The sequence below is a fragment of the Molossus molossus genome, unplaced genomic scaffold (assembly GCF_014108415.1).
Source record: "Molossus molossus isolate mMolMol1 unplaced genomic scaffold, mMolMol1.p scaffold_m16_p_21, whole genome shotgun sequence".
In the NCBI taxonomy this organism is placed as follows: domain Eukaryota; kingdom Metazoa; phylum Chordata; class Mammalia; order Chiroptera; family Molossidae; genus Molossus; species Molossus molossus.
The window spans coordinates 17,805,429-17,830,316 of NW_023425357.1; the positions used below are offsets into that span (position 1 = coordinate 17,805,429).

At 60.2% G+C, this 24,888-nt stretch overlaps 2 protein-coding genes across 2 annotated transcripts; one reads left to right on the forward strand and one right to left on the reverse strand.

Annotated features, from left to right (window-relative positions):
- Positions 1–611: 611 nt before the first annotated feature.
- SLC22A31 (solute carrier family 22 member 31) lies at positions 612–5,572 on the forward strand. The gene is made up of 9 exons (XM_036275786.1): positions 612–989; positions 2,706–2,809; positions 2,906–3,060; positions 3,312–3,480; positions 3,654–3,799; positions 3,885–3,993; positions 4,114–4,328; positions 4,698–4,809; positions 5,284–5,572. The coding sequence occupies exons 1-9, from the start codon at positions 612–614 to the stop codon at positions 5,570–5,572; spliced, it is 1,677 nt and encodes a 558-aa protein (XP_036131679.1).
- A 706-nt stretch (positions 5,573–6,278) lies between these two features.
- On the reverse strand, positions 6,279–24,888 carry CDH15 (cadherin 15). The gene is made up of 14 exons (XM_036275471.1): positions 24,839–24,888; positions 18,869–19,027; positions 18,510–18,665; positions 17,267–17,411; positions 12,606–12,766; positions 11,697–11,825; positions 11,122–11,307; positions 9,753–10,006; positions 8,965–9,107; positions 8,566–8,802; positions 8,159–8,398; positions 7,881–8,017; positions 7,529–7,696; positions 6,279–6,606 (listed from the first exon to the last, which is right to left on the reverse strand). Exons 1-14 carry the CDS (start codon positions 24,878–24,880, stop codon positions 6,406–6,408), a joined length of 2,358 nt encoding a protein of 785 aa, XP_036131364.1. The 5' UTR covers positions 24,881–24,888; the 3' UTR covers positions 6,279–6,405.

The window sequence follows — 24,888 nt, forward strand, 5'->3', positions numbered from 1 at the left end:
GCTGCAGCAACGGTGGCCACGCAGAACGGCTGGAGCTGGACACCGGAACAGACGGTCGAGCCGCTCCCTCCCACGGCTGCAGCGCCGCGTCAGGCCGCCGGGGGGCAGTGCACCCCGTGCTCCACAGGCCGGACCCGCGATCCCCCGTCGCGCCACAGACCCCGGGTCTCAGGCCGACGCTGGGACCCTGAGACCCCGGAGCCGCCTGACAGAGCGTCCGCCTGGGGCCCGCGAGGACAACCCAGGCTCGCCCTCCAGCGCCACCCCGATGCCTCCTAGACCACGCACCCCTGAACGCCCCTCGCCCACGCCCCGCTGGCCACGCCCCGCAGCCACGCCTCTGCAGTCGCCTCTAAAACCCTCACCTGCCGTGTCCTCCGTGGCCTCTCCCCTCAGCCCGCCCCGTTCCGGCCTCTCTCAGGCCCCGCACTAGGGACCTGCTCCGCCCTCTCTGGCCCGTCCCCTCAGTGGCCCCGCCCCCTCAGGCCCCGCCCCGCCGGCCGGCTCCCTCGGAGGCCCACCTGCCGACCCCGCCCATTAGCCTGCAGGCAGCCGGGTCCAGCCCCGCAGGTTCTTCCCGCTCAAGTTTCGCCCCGGCGCTGCGGCCACGGATGGAGCCAGAGGTGCGGGTGTTGCGCGCCGCGGGAGGCTTTAGCCGGGCCCGGCGCCTACTGGCCGCCGCTTCGTGGCTGCCGTGCGTGGCGCTGGGGCTGGCGCTGGGCTTGGAGCCGCTGCTCACCGCGCTGCCCGCGCACCACTGCCGGCCGGACCCCGCGCTGCTGCCCCCAGCGCTGCGCGCGCTGAGCGGACCCGCGCTGCTGGACGCCAGCGTGCCGCGCCTGGGCCCCGCGCGCGCCCGCAGCTCCTGCCTGCTCCTGCGCTACCCCGAGCCCGCGCCCCGCGCCCGCCCCAACGGCACGCGGGCCTGCACGCGCGGCTGGCACTACGCGCTGCCCGCCGCCGGTCTGCTGCGCAGCCCGGTCACCCAGGTGCGGGAGGATGGCCTGGCGTCTTCTACACCCTGCCCCCACCTCTGCGCCCCAACTTCGTACCCCCTTGGTCTGTTCCCCATTCCTCTTTTCCCCTGCCCCTCTTCCCCCCTTCCTCAGTCCCCCTTCCTCAGTCCCCCTTCGTGTCACATTTTCCTGTTTCTTTCCTTACTTTTTTCCCTTCTTCCATCTCCCCTTCCTCTGTCCCCCCTCCTCTGTTCCTCTCCATTCCCCCCTTCCTCTGTACCCTCTTTCCTTTCCCCCTTTCTCCTCCTTCTATCCCCTTCCTCTGTTCCCCATCCTGTTACTCCTTTCTCCCTCTTCTCTGTTGCCTCTCCTTTCTCCCCTTTCTCTGTCCCCCATTCCACTGAACCCCCTTTTCTCTGTCCCCCTCCTTCACACCCTTGCCCTTCTGCCCTTGGTCTACTGAGGCTCTCATTTGAGGGTGCTGCCCCCCTCCTCTCTGATGGTGCAGCTGTTGCCTAAATCAAAGGTTGCAGCCTGAGACCCTGAGGCTGCCAAGGCGGGTGGGCAGCTGCGGGAGGGAGAGGGGGAGGGGGAGGGGGGGGAGGAGTTGGAGTTGGAGTTGTTAAGCTGAAAGTATCATCAGGCAGGCGCCAGGAGTCCACTTCAGTGCCATAACCATTTTGAGCAACCCATAGCTTTGGGCTGTGTCAAAACTGGGTTCCCAAAACAGAAGGCTTAGAATAAAGGGAGCAAAAGTCAGTTCACTTTTCAAAAGGCAGACCTCCCCCCTGTGAGGTGTGTGCAGGTTGGACTAGAGGCAGGGGAGTCCAAGGGGGCAACTCGGGTCTGGGTGGGAAGAAATAGGGAGGGGGTAGCTGGTACCTTCTGTCCCACCCTCAAGCCCCATCCCTGCCTCCCTTTGGCAGCCTCGGCCCCACAGCTGCACCTCCACCCCTGGGAGCATCAGCCCAGTGTAGAAACTGGAGCGAGGTTGCCACATCCCTGCCAGGCCTGTCTTGGCTCCGCACCCCGCAGGGCTTCTCTTCTCCCACCCATTCTGTCCACCACACTCCTTTCGGCCTCTTGGTGTGTCAGTTGATCAGCGCCCACCAACTTTCACAAGTAGTTGGATTTTAAAATAAAAACACTGACATAGTGTGACCCTAAACAGTGTATTAAGCTTGTAAAAAAAGAAAGGCACAGGACCTTGGAAAGGGAGGTGGGGAAGTGCAAGACTGAGGTTGAGGTCAAGGGCTCTTGACCAGGAAAAGCAGGTGGGCACAGCCCTGCCATCTGTTCCGGGAGCTGCTCTTGAAGTGAGCAGGTCAGGGAAGGGTGAGGATGAGGCCCTGGTGGCCCTGGGCACAGCAAGCAGAAACTAAGATCAACCAAGGTCCAGCCTCGGGGAGAGTGAGGGCTGGAAAGAGGTGGATGAAACTCCATCCAGAGAAAACAGAAGCCAGACTTGGGGCTCCATGTGGGTACTCTGGGGACCCCAGGTCATTATCACATGGGGGCTCAGACCAGGAATTTTTTTCCCAATTCCATGTGAAGCCCACCAGAGTCAGGAGACCACACTGTGTGACCTTGAGCAGGTCCCTTGCCCTCTCTGTGCCTCGGTTTCCCCTTCTGTCTAGAAAGGAATTGCAACATAGTGTCTAAGGCCCCCTTCCAGGCTGACATTCTGGGGACTCCAGCAAGGTGTGGGGGGCTCCTGGCTGGCTGACAGGCGGTGGGTGTCCCCTGCAGTGGAACCTTGTGTGTGAGAACGGCTGGAAGGTGCCACTGGAGCAGACGAGCCACCTCCTGGGCTGGCTGTTGGGCTGTGTCATCCTGGGCATGGGATGTGACCGGTGAGGTGCTGCCCCTCCCTTTGAGCCCCTTAGGGTCCAGCTAAACCCCTAAGCTGTCCTGACCTGCATTCCTGTGTGTCCCCCACTGCCCACCAGGTTTGGCCGCCGGGTTGTATTTGTGACCTCCCTGGTGCTGGCCACAGGCTTGGGGGCCGGTGAGGCCCTGGCCGCCAGCTTTACTGCCCTGCTGGTCCTGCGGCTGCTTCACGGGGGGGCCTTGGCAGGGGCCTCTCTCGCCCTCTACGTGACTCGTGAGTACCTGGGGGACTGGAGAGGGGCACCCACTCAGGCTCGGCCTCCAACCCCACTGGAGGGGATGTCTGTACGGCTGTTGAGGGCTCTTTTTGAGAAGGTGGGAGGCACTGTTGGCTCAGGTGTTGGAGTGGGCAGTGAGTTGGCTTCAGATGTCCGGCTCCTGGGCAGGTCAGCAGTTGGTCCCTGCAGCACTGGACAGAGCAGCCCTTTCTGGAGGACTCAGCCACAGCCACCTGTGTCTGCTCAGGTCTGGAGCTGTGTGACCCCCCACGCCGCCTGACGTTCTCTGTGGGGGCTGGCCTCTTCTCGGTGGCAGGCACTCTGCTTCTGCCTGGCCTGGCCCTGCTCGCGCAGGACTGGCGCCTTCTGCAGGGGCTGAGCGCCCTGGCAACAGGACTGCTGCTGCTCTTTTGGGGGTGAGTGTGGAGGGAGACAGGTCAGCGGCCTCCATGGAGCGCCAGGCATGTGGGTACGGGACAGGGACACATAAAGCCACTTGATGTCTTGACCCCGGGTCCAGGGAGGAAGGCACTGGAGCCTGGTGTCACTGTGTGGAGGACCTGAAGGCGTCCTCACCCCTCCCCTGCAGGTTTCCAGCCCTGTTCCCCGAGTCTCCCTGCTGGCTGCTGGCCACGGGGCAGCTGGCCCAAGCCAGGAAGATCTTGTGGCACTTTGCCGAAGCCAGCGGCGTGGACCCTGAGAACAGCCCCGAGGAGGAGAGCTCCCTGGCTACGGGTAATGTACCAGCCAGGAGGGAGGCCTGGGTGCCGGAGGAGGGACGTCACCGCACATACGCGCCCCTCTGTTCTCGTGCCCATAGAGCTGGACGTGCTGTCTGCAGGAAGCCCCCGGCCCCGGCACCACTGGGTGCTGGAGCTCTGGCACACCCACACCACCTGGAAGAACGGACTCATCCTGGGCTTCAGTTCGTGAGGAGGGGACGGTGTGGGTGGGCTAAAAGAGGGACTTGTGTCCCCCACCCCTTTGGGGGGTTCAGTTGCCAGAGTCCCCAGCTATGGCTGAATCCATAGCTTTGTCTTCCCTCCCAGGTTGGTTGGAGGGGGCATGAGAGTCAGCTTCTTCCGAAGACTGGTCCCTCATGAGCCAGCCTTCTACGGACCCTACTACCTGGCGGCCAGCCTAGAGGTGGCAGCCACCGTCTTCCTGCTCCTGACAGTGGATCGCTGGGGGCGCCGCCTGGTCCTGCTGCTGGGCACCTTGGTCATGGGCCTGGCATCCCTGCTGATTCTCTCAGGGGTCCTGTGTGAGTGCAGAGTCCTGTGGGCTAACAGGGTCATCCTGTTGGGCTGAGGTCAGCCCAGAGGGGCGGGGATGGTCCTGGGATCAGCCCCCTCCTGGGGTCATGAGAGAAGCAAGGTGTGTTGGGATGAGACTGCTGTTCTTTTTACCTTGTTCATCTTCCCACTGTGTACCCCAAGAAGCTGAGGCCCAAAGAGTTTAAGGGGCTAAAAATATCTACATGCAGGGGCTTAACATTAGGGTTTGGGTTGGATGGGAGCAGCCTGGAGCACCTGATGCCAGGCCCAGAGTGCAGATTCGGGGCTGAAAGGTTGGGGAGGGCCCTGGAATAGCCTGGTGTGGGCAGCACGGGATCCCCCTCTTCACTCCGCAGACCTGCCGGCCTGGACCATGCTGTCCCTCTCTGTCCTGGGGCTCCTGGCCTCCCAGGCGGTGTCCACCCTCAGCAGCCTCTTCGCGGCAGAGATCTTCCCCACAGTGACCAGGTGAGCTTCGGGCTGCGCAGCACAGGGCCCAGAATCCTGCCAGCCCAGCTCCCAGAGCCCTCTTGGGAGTGGACACCCCCACAGTTTATGCCCAAGACTTGTCCACTCCATCACAACTGGAGTTCGGATTGTCTTTTCCTGGGTGACACCGCACAGACAGGCCCGGAGTGGAGGATGGGGAGAGGGAGGCCTGGGGGAGGGGCAGAAAGGAGCCAGCCCCCAGAGACAGTCAAATTCCAGGGGGCATTTTGTGTTCCAGTTTTCTAATGAAAAGAACAAAACTTGTGTCAGGGTAGAGAGGGGCAGCTGTTCCACAAAACCGCTTTCAGTTTGTTTTCCTAGAGTCCCCACACCTCTGGCTCTGGGGGGGCCGGCCCCTCCCCGGAGTTGGGCCTGCCTGGGGGCACTGCGTCTGCATGTCCGGCTGTCTGAGAGGGTGGCCACCGGTCGCCCACACTGTGCCCTTTCCTGCAGGGGGGCAGGGCTGGGCCTCGTGCTGGGTGCCGGGTTCCTGGGCCAGGCGGCGGCCCCTCTCGCCGACATGCACGGCAGACGGGGCTTCTTTCTGCTACAAATGGTTTTCGCCTCGTTCTCCATCCTCCTCCTGCTGTGTGTCCTACTGCTGCCTGAGAGCCGAGGACGCGGGCTGCCCCAGTCACTGCAGGATGCCGACCGCCTGCGCAGATCCCCACTCCTTCGGGGCCGCCCCCGCCAGGACCACCTGCCCCTGCTGCCACCCTCGCGCTGCTGGGCCCAGACATAGTGGGTCCAGGAAGGGCGACTCTGGCTGGACAGACGCACCTCCCCTCAGATGGCCACATGTCAGTGTGGGCAGAGGGGTCTCAGGGAGGAGCTGTGGGGTCAACGTGAAGAGGGGTCCCCAGTTGGACCCCTTGTTCCTAGGGGGCTCTGGCCTCCCACACCCCATCACCACTTGTGAAGGATAAAAGTGTTCATGGAACTTGGTATCCTCATGGTTCTTCCCTCAGGCCACATCCTGGGGCTGGAAGGGGCTCCCCAAGTCAGGGTGCCTGCAGCCCCTCCCACCACCTGCCTGGGGAGGCCCTGGCCGGCCTGGGGTGGAGCAAAGCCTTGCAAGTCATTGTGAAGACCCTGCACCAGAAAGACAGCGCATTTTTAATTCACATTTGCTGGAGAGCTGCATCCTTTCATACAGAGATGAGAGCTGCCTGGGGCGAGGCAGAGCTGGGAATGAGGGTGGCTGGCCCCTACTTAACAGTGCTTGCTGGGCCCTCAGGGCGGGAGGGGCACCTCCTTCCCACAGCTCCGTTCTGGGCCCTGGGCTCGGCCCCTGAGACTCCATCCTCCCCTGGGAGAAGCAGGCTGCCCAAAGCCCCTTGAGTGTGGGGCCAGGTGCCCTGCGGCCACCTCTGCACAGGTCAGCTGGTCCTCCACGCTACATGGCCAGCTGCTGGCATGTCCAATCGGACCTCTGTGGTCAGGCTGTCCATCCTGGTAAGGTGTCCACCCCCTGTGTCCGGGTGCTGTGCCCTCCGCAGGGTGGGTGCTGGTCCCCATTAGAAAGCTCCCTTCCCTGCCCAGAGTGGCCATTGCATCCTGCCCTCCCTCGGGCCCTCAGGGGGGACCGTACAAGTCAGCCAGCCGGGCGAAGCGCGGGCCCCAGTCCTGGAGGCAGCTGTAGTCTTGGTCCTCGTCGCCCAGGCTGGACAGGATGGAGCTCAGGGTCCCTGCCATGGACCCGTCTCCTTCGTAGTCATAGATGAGAGCAGTGTCGTAGGGTGGGACGCTGAGGTCGCTGTCTGCAGCCTCTAAGCCCTACAGAGAGGCCCCAGTTCAGGACCCTAGCGCACGCAGCCCAGCCGCAGCGCAGGGCGAGGTCAACCCCAGGCTCCGCACCAGGAAGGGGCGGAGGAGGTCTGAGGGTTCCGGGGGTTCCAGGAGCAGCCCTGAGAGTGCAGGCACCTTTGAGAGCCCCTGTCCTGGGATTCAGATTTGAAAGAGGTTTCCTCTGGGCAGCTCTCCTTCCTGGGGCCCAGCCTTCCCCGAAGACTGTCCTGCCTGAGGCTCCCTGACACCCCAGCTGGGAGAACAGCTAGTTCTGCCTCTTAAAGGTTTGGCCAGTGGTCTGTCACCTCCACCTGTGCTTGTCCCATCGGCTCCTGTGGGGTTGCCTGCCTCCCAGTCGGAACCTGCGCCGGGGCCTGCCCCTCGCCAGGCATCTGTCAGGGGCGTTCTATGAGCCAGGGCGCTGCTGAGGAGTACCTGCACGCTCCCCCCATTGCCCACCTAATTGCATTTCCCCTGTTCTGGGCATCTCCTGTGTGGACCTCAGGAAGTCACTGATGCTGGGTGCAGAGGGGCGACTGTGGACGCCTGGGCTTAGCGGACAGTCACTTCTACCTGCAGGGGTCGTTAAGGTTCCTCTGCCAGTGCTAGTGGACAGCGCTGCAGAGCCGGCTCCAACCAGCCCCAGCTCAGCTAGGTCCTGTGCAGGGCGTCACCAGCCTCCTCTTCCCACAGGGCTTGAGTGCCTGTGGCCCTCTGTCCCCCAGCCTCAGTCAGCAATCATGTTCCCAGGAGCTTCCTAGAAGCTCGGCCAGGGTCCCCCACAGTGAGCCCACTCTGTGACTGCGCGTGTACGGGGGTCCACGGAGGAGGGCACTTGTATGTGCTGTGTGTGTGTGTGTGTGTGCACGCACATGTGTGCCCCTGCCCTCTCCACCCCTGGGGGACCTACGTCGTTGATGAAGTCTGCCATGTCAGCGGGGCTGGTGGGCAGTGCGCGAGATGGTGGGGGTCGCACCCGGCTCAACGGGGTGTCACGGCGCAGAGGCGGCCGTCCCAGAGGGGCGCTCAGGGCTGCCAGCTCGGAGGGGTGGCGCAGCTGGTTGATGTCGTAGGCATCCTGCAAACAAAGTGCACGGCCTGGAGCCTGATCCATGATGGTGGGGTTTCCATCCCAGGCGCCTTCCTGAGACTGCACGATAGGTTTGGGGTGTAGGGAGATGATCTGGGGAGGCCCACAGCCTGGGATCCCTGGGGCCCTTCCCACAGCTTAACCTTCTGGCCTCCACACTCCCCACCCTTACCTGGTCTTCCTCCCCACCCCCCTGCTCATCATAGTTGAGGATGTTGTCCCGGAGGTCGTCCTGCAGCCCCTGTAGAAGCCCCTTGTCCCACGACTGCTGCCGGAACCGCGGGAGGAGGGCCAGCGGCAGGGTGAGCACTGGGCAGGCAGACAAGGTGAGGTTGGCGCTGGGCATGGCTGTGAGGGACGTAGGGGCACGGGGTGTGCAGGGAGAGGAGGAGTGGGGCGCTCGAAGGCTCCAGGGTCTGAGGGCAGTGGTCTCAGGGCGTGAGCACTCACAGAGCAGCAGGATGACGGTGGCCAGCACGATGACCAGGGCACCCAGGCTGATGCCCGGGCCTTTTGCCCTCAGCGCAGCAGCCCCCTGCAGGCAGACGCCGTCTTGGCCGCAGCGGCACACCGTCACGTTGAGGGGCTGCTCGCGCTGCTGGGGCGGCTGTCCCGAGTCCCGGAGCAGCAGGCTGAGGCGGTGCAGCCCCTCCTGCAGCTGGTGCTGCAGCCTCAGACGTGCATGGCTTACTGTGGAGGGCGCCTGAGGTCAGCGGGGCCTCCGGGGCTGGCCTTCCCTCCATGCCCAACAGCCATCGTAACACGCTGGGCCTGTTTCCCATCTGCCCACTGCCCCGCCTGAACGCGCCCCCCCACCCCCACCCCTCCGGACCCCTAGGGGTCTGGGGGGAGCTCACTGTTAATCTGGCTGAGGCTCCAGTTCCGGGCCAGCTCTGGAATGCTGGGGTTCAGCTGGAAGTGGAAGGGGGCCCCGTGGGGGGGCAAGTCCTCATCCGTGGCACCCAGGAGAAGGCCAGAGCCCTGGGTGGGCTCGCTGCACAGGCTTCCAGATGGTGGGGACAGCTCAGGGGCATGGTCGTTGACCTCCAGGATCTCAATGGACAGGGTCCCGGTGGCCGTGCAGGGCGGGGAGGCTGCCGACAGAAGAGGCCTGGTGGGCGTCCTGCCCCTGCTGCGGCCTGCTGCCCGCCCTGTGTGTCTGCTCTGTGGGCCTGCCTCTCAGCCCTTGGGCCAGCGGCAGGGACGCCCCGCCCGGGTTAGACAGCCGTGGGGCCCGGGCATGGACTAGTGCTCACCGTCATCATAGGCCAGGATGATGGCTCTGTACCAGCCATCCTTGAGGAAGGGGGACGCCGGGCTGAGCACACGCTGGGTCTGGACCCAGCCTGTGGCTCCATCCACTTGCAGCCAGTCCTCGGGGTCATAATCCTTGGAGTAGCTGTCAGCCAAGGAGGGGAGAGGGAACAGGTTGGCCCTGAGCTCCACAGGACTCCCTACCGGGGTGGTCACATACAGACACACATACATCCCTTATATGCACACACACTGCGTGCACACACGCATGTACACACACGTGCCTTTGAGGCCCTCGGCTGGTGTTTTCTATCCCCATTCACAGATGAGGAAAGTGAGGCACAGGAAGGCCGGTGAGCTGACCCGGGCCCCATGGCAACTGAGGGACACAGCATCACATTGATAGGATTCAACCCATGAACACCGTGGAGACAGACACAGATACACAGGGTCAGGGCTGGGGGTGAAATCCAAGGGCTAGTCTCATGGGAGCCCCGCTTGCCAGAATGAACAGGGTTAGACACCCAGAGGCTGGTCAGAATAGACTGTGGCCACGTCACTCGGTGCCGACTGTAGCCATGTCCTGCCCTGCAGAACAAGGTCACACCCTGGACTGTCAGGGACACAGACAGACAGATGAGCCCTGCACCCTCTGACCAGTGCCCTGATGGGAGCCCTCAGGGCACAGGGGCTGGGGTACCCTCAGCTGTGCTCCTGGCCCTGGCAGGGAAATGGAGGAATGGGGCCATTTGCTCCCTCTGCCTCACCCCCAGGGTCCCCGGGGAGGCACCTGAGCCTCTGCAGCTGCTGTGTGTCGGGGTCTCGGGCAGAGAAGGTGGCCACGGGTGTTCCCGGGGCCGCCCCCTCAGCCAGGCTGGTCCTCAGTGGGTTCTCCTGGAACACGGGCGCCTCATTGACATCCTGCACCCGCACGCTGACTCTGGCCTGGTCCCGCTCCGCTCTGGGGGCAGCAGCCTGCAGGGGGGCCTCGTTCTGCACCGCCACTCGGAGGTCATACTGCTCGCAACGCTCATAGTCCAGGGGCTGTGGGGAGGGAGCAGAGCTGAGAGCCTGCTCAGGGCGCTGGGCCCCCGCGGGCTGGGCCGGAGAAAGCCTCCGTGGGGCCCCTGTCCCAGGCCCTGGCCTGCGTCCCCATTTCCCTTTCAGCCCTGGAACAGTGAAGCTTATGCAGGACAGAAAGGTCACAAAGAATGATGTAAAGATGGTCAAATAAATACTCATCACCCAGGATGAATGTGTTGGGTGTTGTGTGGCGTTTCATGTGCTATTTGGCTGGGCGGTCCTCCCGGCGACTCAAGCCCTCATCTCTGTATTGACGGCAGGTATTTGGTAGATGTGGTTAAATTAATTTCTACAGTCAATTGGCTTAAATAAAGAAGATTATGCTGAACCATCTGGGTGGGCCTCACCCACTGTTGAAAGTCTTTAAGAGTGAAACAGAAGCCCTGGCCAGTTTGGCTCAGCGGTGAGGGCGTCGGCCTGCGGACCAGGGAGTCCCAGGTTCGATTCCGGCCAAGGGCATGTACTTGGTTGTGGTTCGTCCCCTGCCCAAGTTGGGGTCATGTGGGTGGCAACCAATTGATATGTCTCTCTCACATCGATGTGTGTGTGTCTCTCTCTCCCCCGCTCCCACTCTGTCTGAAGATAAAATGTAAAAATATCCTCAGATAAGGATTTAAAAAAAAAAGAGACTGAAACGGAGGTTTCTGGGGAGGAAGGAGCACCAGCTCAGACCTGCCCAGCCAGCCCCACTACGGTGTGAGCCGGGTTCTCGCAACCAGTCTCTTTAGACAGCAATATCTAAGTATATCTATATCCTTACATGTGTGAATATACATGTGTCCGTACCCGGGTTTCTTATGGTTTCTTGGGTTTCCCTTCCGGCTGAGGCAGGTACAGTGATTCACACTGTAAACGGCACACATGCTTGTGGGGTGGCCCCGTTGCCCGGGGTCAGCATGGCCTGAGCCTGCGTCCCAGCACTTCCTGTCCTGTTGGCTCCGTCCCCTCCCTCCGCTCTCCTGAGGGCGCACAGAAGGTCCAGACGGGGTCCCAGGGGGTCCCAGGGCATGAGGAGAGACACCCGCCTCAGCTCGGCCCACAGCGACACCGCAGGGAGGGAGCTGCGCCCCACTCACCTTCACCACAGACAGCACGCCTTCGTTGGTCTTGGGGTCTGTGCGGATAGTGAAGTGTCCATCGGGGTCGCCCTCCAGGATGGTGAACCTGGCTGCCCAGTTGGGGGAACCAGGCAGGTCCCTGTCCTCCACCTCCAGCCGCCCCACGTCGACTCCACTCGTGGCCTCTGTGGCCTCCATGAAGAACTGTGGGAGCCCACCCCGGTGACGCCAGGGTTGTCGCGTGGGGACAGCCTCCCTTGCCCCTCCCAGCTGAGCGCTGCCCACCCACTGGAGCCCTCCCAGGTTGGTCTGCCTGTAGAGTCGGCACCCCTCCAGGGCCCGGCGAGCCCTCTCTGTGGGCTCGGCACATGGGCTTGGGGAGACAGGGGTGTCTGGCTGCTTCCCCTAGGACTGCTCTCCTGGCTCCTGCTGACAGCTTTCTGCTCACAGGCACCGTCTCTGTTGCCCCCAGCTCAGGTCTCGGGCTCCTGCTCCAAAGCTCCCAGCCTCACACCCTCCACGAAACCTGGTCCCCACTGGGCGTGGGGAGGGAAGGCAGCCCGAGCAGGGGCTGGGGGGGACAGCAGTGGCACCTCATCCCTGGTGAAGCCAGGGGCGTTGTCATTGACATCCTCCAGGGTGATGATGGCCGAGGCAGTGGCGGTCAGGCCATCTCCAGACATGTCTGCCACCTGCAGGGTCAGGTTGTACACAGCGACCACCTGGGGGATGGCAACATGGAGACCGGGTGGGCACAGAGCCAGGCCAGGAACGAGACCCTCGTGGCCTCAGCCGACACAGGAGAGCCCTGTGCGTGGCAGGGTCCCAAGCGGCTCCAGGTACCCTGTCTGCTCCCAAACTCTGGGCACAATGTGCAGCCTCTCGAGGTCCAGTTACCAAGTCAGATGAGCGTGTACAGAGCACCTACTGGGTGCTGGACACTGAGGGGCACCGGCGAGCTGTATCCCTGCCTCAGCAGAGAGATGATCACCGAACACAGTGAGTGACCAGACAGAGCCACACAGGCGGCTGTGGAGAAACCAAGAAGGGCTTCCTGGAGGTGCTGATGCTGCACAGAAGTCCAGCAGCGACAGGCAGCAGTGGTCCTGACAGAGGGTGGCCATCCCTCTGAGCACGAGTGGCCACTGCGGGGCACAAGAAGTGACAAGCCCGACTGCTTAGTGGGCAATGGGTATTTTTGGCAGAAAAAAAGTTGAAGTTGTGTCAGGGCCAGACACTGCACAGAGGGCTTCTCACCCTCTCTTGACCTAACCCACAACCACCCAGGAGGCAAGCTGAGTGTGCCCAGAGCCCCCAGTCACTGTGACCGTTTGTAGCAACTAGAGAGGGAGAGTCTGGCTGAGCAAGGCCTGGTCCGAGGTTCCAACTCTAAATGAGCTGCCCCTGTTCACCAAAACGCGCCAACCCGGTGGACAAAGATGGGTCCCGTGTGACCCTGGCTTCCCTATTCCCAGCTTCCGAAGCAGATTTGGCGGCCTCACCTCACGGTCCAGGCCCACTTGTACTGTGCGAATCTCCCCCGTGAGCTCGTCAATGCTGAAGAGCTGGGGGCTGCCCTGCTCCAGGATGGAGTACCGCAGGGCCGCGTTGTCCGTTTCCGGGTCGTCAGCATCCGTGGCCTCGGCTCTGGTCACATAGGTGCCTAGGAGGAATGAGAGCGTGTGAATAAGACGCCCAAGGGTGCCAGCCCCTAACTTCCACTCCCCTGCGGCCCACCATGCCGGAGAGACCTGGGCAAACGTGAATGTCCCAGCCTTTGGACATTGTTTGTGGGGGAGGAAGCAGGAGTGTATGATACACGTTCAATCAAGAGCTGTCTGTGTCTCCCACGAGACACCGAGACAGCCCAACAGGGCTGTGAGCACGGGTCAGACCACGGGAGGCAGCAGGAGCATCTGGGGCCGGCCCTGAGCCGCAGCCGCCTGGGACACAGGCTGTGCTGGGCACCACGGGCGCTGTCCTCAGCCCCACCAGCAGAGAGGAGCAGTGACCAGGGCCAGACCTGGGCTCTGGGGCAAACAAGCCGCCTAATCTCAGGAAGGGGTGAGGACTATGCAGGGGCCAGGAGGTTCCTCAATGCCTGTCCTCACACCCGTTTTCCCTGTGGTGAGATGTAGGTCTGACCTCCATCCTCCCCAAGCTCAGGTGTACACCACAGTCCAGGCTAATATAAAGGAACAAAACACATATACACATATATACATACACACACACACACATACATACTTACGTACATACATAGGGGAGAAGTAAAGTTCTACCATATAGTAGGAAGCCAACTGATAAAAGAATGATGGAATTAGAAAACCACCATTTTACAGCCATCGGAATAACAACGGATTCAGGCGAGAACCATCAGTGGACGCTGAAACGGGTGGGTGGAACTTTGAGGAGTAACAGGATATTTGCACAGTCTCTAAGTCTCTTCCACAAGCTACCTATTGATTACAAAGGGAAAGAGAGAAAAATCTCGGTGGAGAAGCCTGACAGACACTCCTTTCACTGGGTGCATCAAGGTCGACATCTTCAGAACAGGACGCGTGTCCCTCCTCCTATGACGCGCCGAGGAGGACATGGCATCCCTTGTAAGGAATTCCCACCGGAAATGCGAAGCCCAAATCCAACCACACAGACCCACAGTCAGAGACCATCTTCAAAGTAATTGCTGGAATGCTTCAGAATGTCAGCATCGTGATTAAGGAGGTGGAGGACTTGTGCAATGACAACTACAAAACGTCACTGAAAGAAAGTGAAGAAGACAAATAAATGGAAACACACCCCATGTTCCTGGATTGGAAGAATTAATATTGTTAAAAGTTCAGCACTACCTAAAGCAATCTACAAATTCAATGCAATCACTATCAAAACTCCAAGGCCTTTTTTTTTTTTTTTTTTTGGCTTACACAGAAAAGCCATTCTAAAAATCACATGGAATCTCAAGGAAACCCAAATAGCCAAAACAATCTTGCAAAATAAGAACAAAACTGGAGGGCTCACACTTTCTGGTTCTAAAAAACTTACTGCAAAGTTATAATGATCAAAACGTTGTGACACTGCCATAAAGCACACGTATAGACCAATGGAAAAGAATACAGCCAGGAATGGTCACATACAGGGTCAAATGATTTTTGACAAGGGGGCAATGACCATTCGGTGGGGAAAGGACAGTCTTTTCACCAAATGATGCTGGGAAAACTGGACAGCTACATGCAAAAGAATGAGTTGGACCCATAATTATCTAACACCATATATATAGAAGTTTACTCAAAATGGATCAAAGACCTAAATGTAAGACCTAAAACTATAAAAGTCTTAGAAGATAACATAGGGGAAAGCTTCATGACACTGGATTTAGCAATAATTTCTTGGATATGACATCAAAGGCACAGCAACAAAAGAAAAATAAATTGGGCTTCATGAAAATGAAAAAGTTGTGTTCATCAGAAGACACTATCGAGTGGAAACACAACCACAGAACAGGAGGAAATATTTGCAATCATATATCGAATAATGGATTAATATCCACAACCCCTAAAAGTCAACAACAACAAAAACCAAACAACCCAGTTCGAAAATGGGCAAAGGACCTGACTAGTCATTTCTCCAAAGAAGACAGATGAACAGCCAATAATCATATGAAAAGAGGATCAACATCACTAATCGTTAGGGAAATGCAAATTGAAACGACAACAAGGTAGCAAGCACCTCACATCCATCAGGATGGCTTCTATCCAAAAAGCAGAAAATAATTGCTGGCAGGGATGTAGAGAAACTGGAACCCTTGTGCACTGTCAGTGGGAATGTCAAATGGTGCAGTCACTGTGGAGAACAGTATGGCAGTTACCTGGAAAATTAAAAATAGAACTACCATATGACCCAGCAATTCCACTTCTGGGGATATCCCCAAAGAATCAAAAGCAGGGTCTCTAAGACATATCTGTCCAACCATATTCACAGCAGCTAATACATGGCAGCGACACAAGTCCCCGTCAATAGATGAATGGATGAGCAAGACGTGTTCTCTACACACGTGGAATATTATCCAGCCTTCCAACAGCAACAAAAAACAAACAAAAAAGGAAGGAAATTCAGACACATGCTACAACATGGATACACATTATGGTAAGTGAAAGAAGTTGATCATAAAAAGATACATTCCACTCACGTTAAGCACCTAGTCAGTTCATGGAGGGGACAGTAGAATGGCTGTCACCAGGGGTGGGGGAGGGGAAACGGAGTTAGTGTTTAATAGAAACAAAGTTTCAGTTTGAAAAGATGAACAGAGCTACGGGGATGGGTGGTGGTGATGGTTGTACAACTTGATGAATGTGTTCAATACCACTGCATCATACACTTAAAAATGGTTAGGATAGGCAGAATGGGAGAGGACGGGGTCAATGGGGCAAAAAGAGGGACATCTATAATACTTTCAACAATTTTATAAAGATGGTTAGGGGAGCCCTGGCCGGTTTGGCTCAGCGGTTAGAGCGTCAGCCCGCAGACCAGAGAGTCCCGGGTTCAGTTCCCACTAAGGGCACGTACCTGGTTTGCAGTTTGTCCCAGGCCCTGGTTGGGGTCGTGTGGGTGGCAGCCACTCGATGTGTCCTTCACGTCGATGTTTCTCTCTCTCTCTTCCTTTCCACTCTCCCCCCCCACCCCCCCACTCTATCTATCTGAATAAAAATGAAAAAATGTCCTCGGGTGAGGATAAAAAAAAAAAGATGACACCTGCCCAAGGGGAGGCCACCCCCATTTCCAGGCACCCACTGTTGATCTCCATCTCTGCTGTTCTTTTACACACAGAAAAGGAAGAGGGAAAAAGATCCACCCTCAAAGATCAAGCAGCCAACAGAACCGAATCCATAGCTGACCAGACACTGGGGCTTTTCCCCGGCAGAACTCTGAAATGAGACTATAAGAAGAGGCAGGGTTTCCTTTTGCTATAAAAGGTATTATTGGGCTAACTGGAACGCAATAAGGTTTGTAGATGAGATATTAACTTCCTGATTTTGATAAGTGTGTTGTGGCTAAGTAATTAGAATGTATACACTGAAGGCATCAGATCCGCAACCAGCAAGGAAGGAAGGAAGGAAGGAAGGGAGGGAGGGAGGGAGGGAGGGAGGGAGGGAGGGAGGAAGGGAGGGAGGAAGGAGAAGGAAGGAAGGAAGGGAGGGAGGGAGGGAGGGAGGGAGGGAGGGAGGGGAGGGAGGGAGGGAGGAAGGGAGGGAAGAAGGGAGGGAGGAAGGAGAAGGAAGGAAGGAAGGAAGGAAGGAAGGAAGGAAGGAAGGAAGGAAGGAAGGAAGGAAGGAAGGAAGGAAGGAAGGAAACATGATGTGTGTCCCATCTTTGTGAAGGGTATACAGACATTCTTGGCAACTTTCCTGTAAGTATGACATTACGTCAAAATAAAAAATTAAAAGCAAAAAACGGACTGTCATGTTAAGTCATGAAAAACAAAACATGGGATGAAATACAACAAGCGTGAGGGACAAAGGAGGGCGCACTCTGCATGCGTTGGTGCTCTCCATCTGCAGCAGGGCTGGCCTGGGGCGTGACCAAGTCCCTGGGAGCAGGGGGAGAGGAGGGATCGCTGTCTGGAAGGAAATCTGCCCGCCTGGAACAGACGCACACACAGCAGTCCTTCCTGTGAAGATTCGTAAAGGACAGAGGGCTGTGTTTTGTTTGTGATCAAAATGTGGAATTAAGAGGCCGTGAGAGCGGACAAGACTGCTAATGGGCGAGGGGTTTCCTTCCGGGGGGGTGGCAAAGTCTGGAACTAGATGAGGTGTTGGTTGCACAACATTGTGAAGGTACTAAATGCCACTGAAGCGTTCATTTTAAAACGGTTAATTTTATGTTACGTGCATTTTCCCTCCATTTAAAGGAGGTGGCAGCAGCCAGAGCTTTGCCCTCCACGAATCCTCTCATTGCATTTGCAAGATTCAGGGGGTTGAAACAGGAAGTGACATGAGTTGACTCCTGGGAATTCCGTCAGTGCCGGGAACTGTTTACTTCCTTGCAGACTCTTTGAAAATCTTGTTACAGGGAAAGCCTCAGCTTCTGACCTACCCAGAGCCCCTCTGCGGCATCTCCCCTCCCCTGCGGGAACCCACTGGGCAGGGGGGCCGGGCGCCCACCTCACCTGGCGCTGCGCCCTCCAGCACTCGGCCTGTGAACACCTCCTGCCGGAAGACAGGCCGGTTGTCGTTCTGATCCACAACCACGATCTCCAGGTCCGTGGGCTCCTCCAGGGTGGATCCTCCCAGGTCCAGAGCAAAGGCCCTTAGCTAGTCAAGCAGAGAGCAATGTCTGGCACTGTGATCCCTAATTTCTGTGGCTCCCATGAGGGCTGTACCAAAGGGACAGCAAGTGTAGACTTTATGTTCCGCTGGGCACACCAAGTTACGCAGATGAAAAACAGCACGGTGTGGGGCACGTGCTTCTGCAAAGGGGACTTCCCTTGAAGAGGAGACTCCTTCGCAGAGCAGGCAGGGCGACCACCATGCTTCCCCTCTTGCCTTGGCCACCAGGAAGCTCACAGCTGGGTTTTAGGTGGGACTGAGGTAGTGCTCCCACTATTCCTGGTCTCGCTCCCTTTTTCTATACAGTTTTGGTTCCTCTTGAAGTTTATTTTAATTCCTCTGTGCACATAACATTTTTAATTAAACCACCTCTTCTCCTTTTGGAGCATGGTCATGACATAATTTCTAGCAACTTTCTGCGTAAGGAAACAGTCTGAAGGAAGATTCAAGGCACAGGAAGGCAAAGGCAGGGGCCCCTTCCCCAAGGCAGGTTCAAAAGGACATTTAGGACAGGCCAGGATGGGGGGTGGGGGACAGATTACTCTGTAGGGAACAAAGGTGAGGTTCCTGGCTCCCCTCCTCAGCCTCTTGCTTCCCTGGCTCTTTAACTCTCTCCCCACTGCCTTTTCTCTCAGATCTCACAGTCTCAAACCCTCCACAGGGCAGGTCTGTGGTGCCTTCCCCTGGGTCCCAACCCCGTGAATCAAGGGGCACCTGCTGGGGGCATTTGGCAATACTGTGGGATTCTTCCGGCTTCTCATCCCCACCAAACGTAGCCAGGTGGGGCAAGAACTGGCTGTGGGTGAAGAGGGTGTCACCAGCCTGGGATGGTGCTTTCCTGGGGAGGTGGTGCCTGCCCTTGCTGCGGGCTGCCCAGTCCCTGGGCAGGACAGAGCTCTCCTCCACGGGCCTGTTTGCTCCCTTGTTAAATGGGAAGATGACATCTGCTTCCTTGGGTAGTAGGTCCTAGTCCCAAATTCCCACCCTTGTCCCCCAATCAGGGAAGTCAGATCTTGCCGGAGAAGTGACTGGGCCTAATGCGCCCCCAGGGGAACAGGAGCCAGGGAGGGGGAGGGGTCTCACCCTGAAGCGGTCTGTCTTTTCCCGGTCCAGCGTGGCATTCAGGAACACCTTCCCTGTGAACTTGTCGATGGAGAACACGCCCCGGGGCTCCTCGTCCACGCCGGGCCCCTGGATGCTGTAGATGACGCTGCCCAGAGGCTGCTTGTCGGACTTGATCTGTCGGGGCAGGAAATGGGCTGGGGAGGTGCGGGGGGGGGGGGGGGGTGTCCCTCCCTCTCGGGCAGTCTCAGCCCCGCCCCCAGCTGGGATGGGCAGCTCAGCCTGTGGCCCCAGTGGCATCCCTGTCCTAGAGCACACACCTTGGGGACCCACTGGGGACAGCCAGCCCCTGCTCTGCCCACTCGGCCCCTCGCCCTCACCTGCACCAGTGGGTAGGGGAGGCGCTTGTGGTTCTCGGACACACTGATGGGGGGGATGACCCAGGCTCTCCGAACACGGCCTGCGGCGGGCGCCCGGTGCCAGGGGAACAGGGTGCTGGGCCTCCTCAGCCTGGGAACCCCCAGTGAGAGGCCCAGGCTCTGCAACAAAGACACAAACAGGGGTCACACAGCTTGCACCCCCAGTGAGCCGGGGAGCAGGCCTGACCCCACCCGTAGTGGGTGAGTGAACTCCCCTCCCTGAAGGGCAAGGAGCACCTTGCCCCACAAAACCCTGAGTTCCGGCCCTGGGAGGCCCAGCAGCCCCCCCTCTCCCCGCCAGCCTGTCTCTAGCCCCCCCTGGGAGGCACAGAGTCCAGGGACCAGGAGTTGTCACAGGTCCTGGGTGACTGGGGGGAACCGACCATGCTGTAACCCATCTCATTTTACTGAGGGACAGGCACCCCCCCCCCACCCATGGTCCAGGGCCGGCTCAGGCACCAGGGCCTGGAGGTATGGTGTACTGGGGCAGTGGGGGGGGGACCTGGGGTGGGAGAGGAGGCCTGGGAGGGACGCGAGTGATGGGTAATGGGAACAACAGCTGGCCCAGCTGGGCCCCGCCCCAGAGGACCCTGGTGGTGAAGAATGTGGATAATGGGGGGGGGGGGCAGGCCCGCTGCACACGGCTGGGCCCGTGGGAGGACGAGGTGGGGGCTCTCGGCTGCGGGCGGGGGTCAGGGGCAGTGACACATGGCCTTCCCAGGCCTCCTCACAGTTGGGATTCCTGAGGTCGGCCAGATGGATGCTTTTGTCAGAAGAGGCCCAGAGACAGGAAGGGGCCATCTGAGGGGCCAGCGCGCCCCCTGCCAGCCGGTGCTGTTTCCCCAGACCCCCGGAACCAGGTGCGGTTCTCACGCCAATACTCAGTTCCTAGCACCTGGGGACCCTCGGCACGCTCCTCCCCCATCCACAGGATGCCTTGTGCGTGAGGCTGCCCCTAAAGTCCCCGCGCCAAGTCTGTGGGCAGCAGAGGGGCCCGCGGCTCCTCCCCCCCCCCCCCCGACTCTGCCCCAGGGTGGGGCACCCAGTCACCACTCTGGGATCCAATCCGGGCAGGCTGGTGTGGCAGAGGGGCCAGAACTCTTTTCAGACCACTGCCAGCTCTCTGTCACCAAACAGCCCACCCCACCGCTCAGAGGGGAAACCTATCCTGTGAGTCAACGGCAGAGGGGCAGCAGCCCCACAAACCCTTCCTGCGCTTCCCAGAACGGCCCTGGTGTAAATATGAGGTCTTCGCACAGGCCCCTCAGTGCATGGAGGTACAGGAGGTCCCTCATGCTCCCCAAATCATGGCTGAGGCCGCCCTGGTGCAGCTCTTAGGCCATGGGAGGGTGCCTGTCTCACATTCTCCTGCAGCCAAACCCCGCTGGGCCCCAGCAAGTGAGTGAACCTCCTGCTCCCCTGTCTGCCCCCACCCAGGGTCTCTAGGCTCCTGGGTCCTCCTGAAGGGAATTTTCTTCTAGCCAAGGGCCCCTCCAAGCCCCTCAAGCCCCCCTACCAGCGGCCTGGTCCTGCTGACTTTCACTTTCCCTTCCAGCCATGCAGTCTATGGAGGAGGGGCATGGGGTGGGGGGCCGTGTGCGCTGAGTCGGGGTGCTTAGGGTGGGGCAGGGGCAGAGGGCTGCTCGCTGTGTCATCCTCTCTTCAGTCCCCTGCATCGCCTCCCCCTTCTGCCCAGGTCTTATTCCCTGGGCTCCGGGCCGGGCACAGTGAGTCCTCGCACACTTTGGGGACAGAGTGGCAGTAACCCCACACTGAAGCCGACCTCTCCGATGCCCCCGGCCTGCTCCCCAGTTTCAGAGCCCTCAGGGGCATGTCACCTACAGAGCCTGGAGTCCAGGTAGCAGAAACCAGGTTTAGAGAAAGAACCAGGTGGCTGGCCAGCGCCCACCCCTGCAGCCGGACAGATGGCAGTGCTGGCCTCAGCCTGCCTGGGGCTTCGTGCCCAAACCACCCAGGCACAAGCCACTTCCAGGGTGGTGGGTGTTCCCACCCAGTGGAGACCTGCCTGCCTTTGTCACCGTACCACTGGGGACAGCGTCTGTTTTCTGAGCATCTGGGACAGCACCAAGCTCCAGTCCTCCCCTTGCCCCTTGCCCCCTGCCCCCTCCGCTCCCCTCCCCAGACCCGCTCTGAGCCTCAGGGTCCCTAGGAGTGGTGGCGAGTTCAGCTCACAGAGGGAGGCTCAGAGCACAGGACAGCTGGGAGCACGGGGCCCCCATCACTCAGGAGCAGGCTCTGAAAGAGCCCCGTGTTCGCAGCGCCCACCGGCCCTGACTTCCCCTGGGGTGGGGCTAGACAGAGGTGGACACAGTCCACAGGTGCTCCTTGACCTCAGGCTCTTGGAGGAACAGTGGGACACACTCTGCCCTGTCTAGCTGTGGCCCTTATCCCCGCCCCCCACCCCCAGTCCACCACAGAGCCTCCGTCTGCCCCCTTCCCGCCAGTGACCTCTGCTGACTCCCTCGGATGCCCGCCCCTTTGGTGTGGGGCCAGTGCGGTGGTGGAGACGAAGCCTGGGAACCCTGGGTCCCAGTCTGTCCACGGCGCAAGTTCATGAGGTCAGCAGAAGCCACAGAGCCTTGGCACAGGCCCCTCGCCCAGATCAGAGGCTGCGGTGGGTGGGGCGGCTGGGCTGGACCCCGCAGCTCAGGGGCACTTCCCAGTTTGTCCTCTGCCTCTCACGTCCCCTTCCCAGAAGACGTGGCTGGAGGGGGAGAGAGCACCTGGGCAACGGGCAGCAAAGCCAGGGACACAGCCAGGGACACAGACCCCGGCACGCAGGCGGCACCCTTTAGTGACAAGTGCTCACACCTTGCTGTCTCCCACACCAAGCCAGTACAACGGCATCATGGACCCACTGCCCCAAGTGCATGCCCAATAACACCCCAGGTCCACCCTTGGCCTGCCTTTTTTTTGTTTTTAATTGCTTTTACAGAGAGAGGAAGGGAGAGGGAGAGAGAGAAACATCGATGAGAGAGAACATCGACTGACCGCCTCCTGCACACCCCCCACTGGGGATCCGGCCCACGACCTGGGCATGTGCCCTGACCAGGAATCGAACTGGCGACCTCTTGGTGCATGGGTCGATGCTCAACCACTGAGCCACAGCTGCTGGGTTCTTGGTCTGCCTTTAACCAAGAACCTGAGAGAACGTGCTGGAAGCCCTAGACACCAAGGCCATTGCCCCTCACTGGGGGCCACCCCAGCACTGGCCCAAGGGCTGCCAAGCAGTGAAGCTCCCACCATGCACAGAGCACCAGCTCTGACAAGGCTGCGCAGCGAGCGCCTTACAAACACTCCTGCAGAAGCAGGAATCGTGTTGCCCAACCCAGACCTGGGCCAGGGCCCTGGGCCTGTGAGCAGCTGGCCACCTCCTGCCCTGATGCTTCTCTGGCCTCGCAGTTTCTGGGAGTCTACAGGAACCAGGCAGGAGCCTTAGCCTGGTGGAGCCTGGTGGAGCCTGGCCTGGGGGAGCGGTCAGGTGCCACGGAGGACAAGAACCCCTGTTCGGGACTCCCCACAAGCTGCTGGGGCCATAGCCCCTTCCCCCCCAGGGCTGGAATCCAGGCCACCCCATTCCTGGATGGCCTGGCAAGCGTCAGGCACGCCAGGAATGGACCCAGCTGTCGGCCTGCCCCGAGCACCCCCGAGCCCCCTCCAGCTGCTGCGGCTTCAGGGAAGGAATGAGGGCGGCCAGGCAAAGGGCTGTGGGAAGGGCGGCCGTTCCCTCTGCCTGTCCCCACTGCGGTGACAGCGCCACAGTGGACCCAGCCACCCCGCCCACCTGGGAGAGCCCGTGGTCCAGGAGCCAAGTCCCCTCTGCCTTGATTGCGGTCACCCGCCCGGTGGCTTACAGCCCCGCCCTTGCTGGAAAAGATGAGAGCATTCGCTGTGGGTGCCTTCTTGTCCCAGGCACTGTCCCACCCTGCCCCTGGGGGTCTTTACCCTTTGCAAAGCCCCCAGCACTGCGGCTGAGGCCTCCTCTTTCCAGAAACTGTGTGGCTCACAGGACAGACACAGGCTTGGGGTCCCAGCAGGGCCTGGGCCTGTCTGAATCACCCGAGCTGCCCCATCCATCCCTCTGCCTCTCCCAGAGTAAGCTCAGCTATTGGAGCCGCGGTGGGCAGAGGGAGGGAACGACACAGGTCAGTTCTGGAAATACACACTCTAAGCCCCCTGGTTGAGATTTTTAGGGGACACTGGCAGGGGTGGGGGCACATGCCTCATCCAAGGCAATGGATCTGCTCAGTCCGATCTCTAGGTCTCTCCACCCCCACCAGGGCCCACCCCAGACAGCCGTCCTGGGCCTGGGGCCGGCCTGCCTTGGGGCTTCACGGAGGTGGAGAAAATTGTCCAAGGACAGCCACGGAACCCATGTGGCTGGACAGGAGAGGACTCAAGTCTGAAAGTTGAGCTGGGTGGGGGAGGGGTCGACCCTTCCCCTCCCTCCCCTTACAGTGGAACTAATTTAAGCCCCCGTGTTCAGGAACTTGAGCAGCCAGGCCCCCACCGGCTGGTCCCTCACCCCCACCTGAATCCCAGTTGTCCGGGCAAGGGCATTCTGCAGTACCCCTTGGGGCAGGGGGAGGAATCTGAGAGGTTTCTCTCCCCTCCCCTGCAGCAGAGTGGACGCAGAGGAGCAGGTCTGCAGAAATGCACCTGGGGTGACGGGATGTGGGAGGGGTGCTGGGGCAGACATGCTGTTCCTGGGTCAAGTGGGGAGGGAGCATGGGAGATGGGGAGGCATCTGGGCTCTGAAGCGGGTGGTCTCCCAACAGAGGGCTAGAAGGGCAAAGGCCTTGCTGGGCCTAGGTGACTACCTCTGTGCTGAGCCAGCGGGACACGGCAGCCAAGGCCTCGGCATAGGGACACTGTGGGGGGAGGGGACAGTGGGGGGGCCTAAGGCAGGGGTGGAGATGGCTGGAGCCAGGGTGCTAAGTGCCTTGAGGGGCCAGCTGCTGTGGAGGGTCCGGCTGGTGGACACCTGGTCAGCTGCCAGGGTGAAACCTGAGCTGGCCAGCTGGAGCTGGGAGGTCTGTGGGAATTGGGGGAGCTCAGGAAGCCCCTGTGGTGGTTACCGGGAAGCCCGCTCTCATCAGCATCCGGAGGTGCTGCCTGATGGGCCTGGAACCTTAATGGCAACTGATAACCCCACGTTGTGAGCCCTGGCCCCTGGCCTTTGTCCTGTGACCCTGGCTCAGCCCAGTCCTCTGAAGATGGGAGGCCACTGAGGCCACGCTCCATTTGTGGGCACAGCCTAGCGCCTTCCCAGGAGCCTAGGGCATCGGGAGATGTGGCCCTGCTCAGGGGGTGCCCATAGTGGGAGGAAGGGGCAGCCGGTGCTTCCTTCTACCGATCCTGCTCCATGTTGGGGAGGCTGGGGACCAGCAGGGTTGCGGAAGGCTCTGTGCGGGGACCTGGCTTCCCGGGCACAGGGTACATCCAAGGGAGCGTGAGTTCCTGGAGGGTGGAGCGTGCAGCTGTCCCTGCTGGCCCGGCTCATGGAGGGGGGCTCAGACTGCCCTCAAAACTAACCACCAACTCAGCGGGGTCCCTGCACAGTCTGGCCTCCCAGCTCCTCCAGCGGCGGGTGCCCCTGCTGCTCTACCTTCTCCCTGCCCCCCACCACAAGACTGACCACCCCAGGGCGAGGGGCACACCTCAGGGAGGGGCCGGCCTGTGGGTGGTCTCCTGGCAGTGCCCCAGCTTGGCTCCCATCCAGTCCAGGCCGAGGCTGTTACACTGGCGTCTGGGCCCCTCACTGCTGGGGCACACAAGCCCTGGACCCCGCTGCCTCACCCAGGACCCACAAAGGCAGCCAGGCCAGCAGTCCCAGGGAGGCCGGGCGCCCTACTCTGAAACTCCGTGGGGCAGTGCAGGGGGCAGGGCCCCGCGGCGCCTGTGCCTTACCTGGGCCAGCAGCCCGAGGGCCAAGAAGAGCACGGTGTCCATGGGGCGAG

Excerpts from the sequence above, each read along its gene's own strand:
- CDH15 (XM_036275471.1), bottom strand. The coding sequence starts at position 24,880 with ATGGACACCGTGCTCTTCTTGGCCCTCGGGCTGCTGGCCCAG. Across the intron at positions 9,108-9,752 it reads CAGCAGCTGCAGAGGCTCAG|CTACTCCAAGGATTATGACC; the intron begins GTGCCTCCCCGG and ends CTTGGCTGACAG. Across the intron at positions 8,399-8,565 it reads GAGCCTCAGCCAGATTAACA|TAAGCCATGCACGTCTGAGG; the intron begins GTGAGCTCCCCC and ends CGCCCTCCACAG.
- SLC22A31 (XM_036275786.1), top strand. The coding sequence starts at position 612 with ATGGAGCCAGAGGTGCGGGTGTTGCGCGCCGCGGGAGGCTTTAGCCGG. Across the intron at positions 3,061-3,311 it reads TCTCGCCCTCTACGTGACTC|GTCTGGAGCTGTGTGACCCC; the intron begins GTGAGTACCTGG and ends GTGTCTGCTCAG. Across the intron at positions 4,329-4,697 it reads GATTCTCTCAGGGGTCCTGT|ACCTGCCGGCCTGGACCATG; the intron begins GTGAGTGCAGAG and ends TTCACTCCGCAG.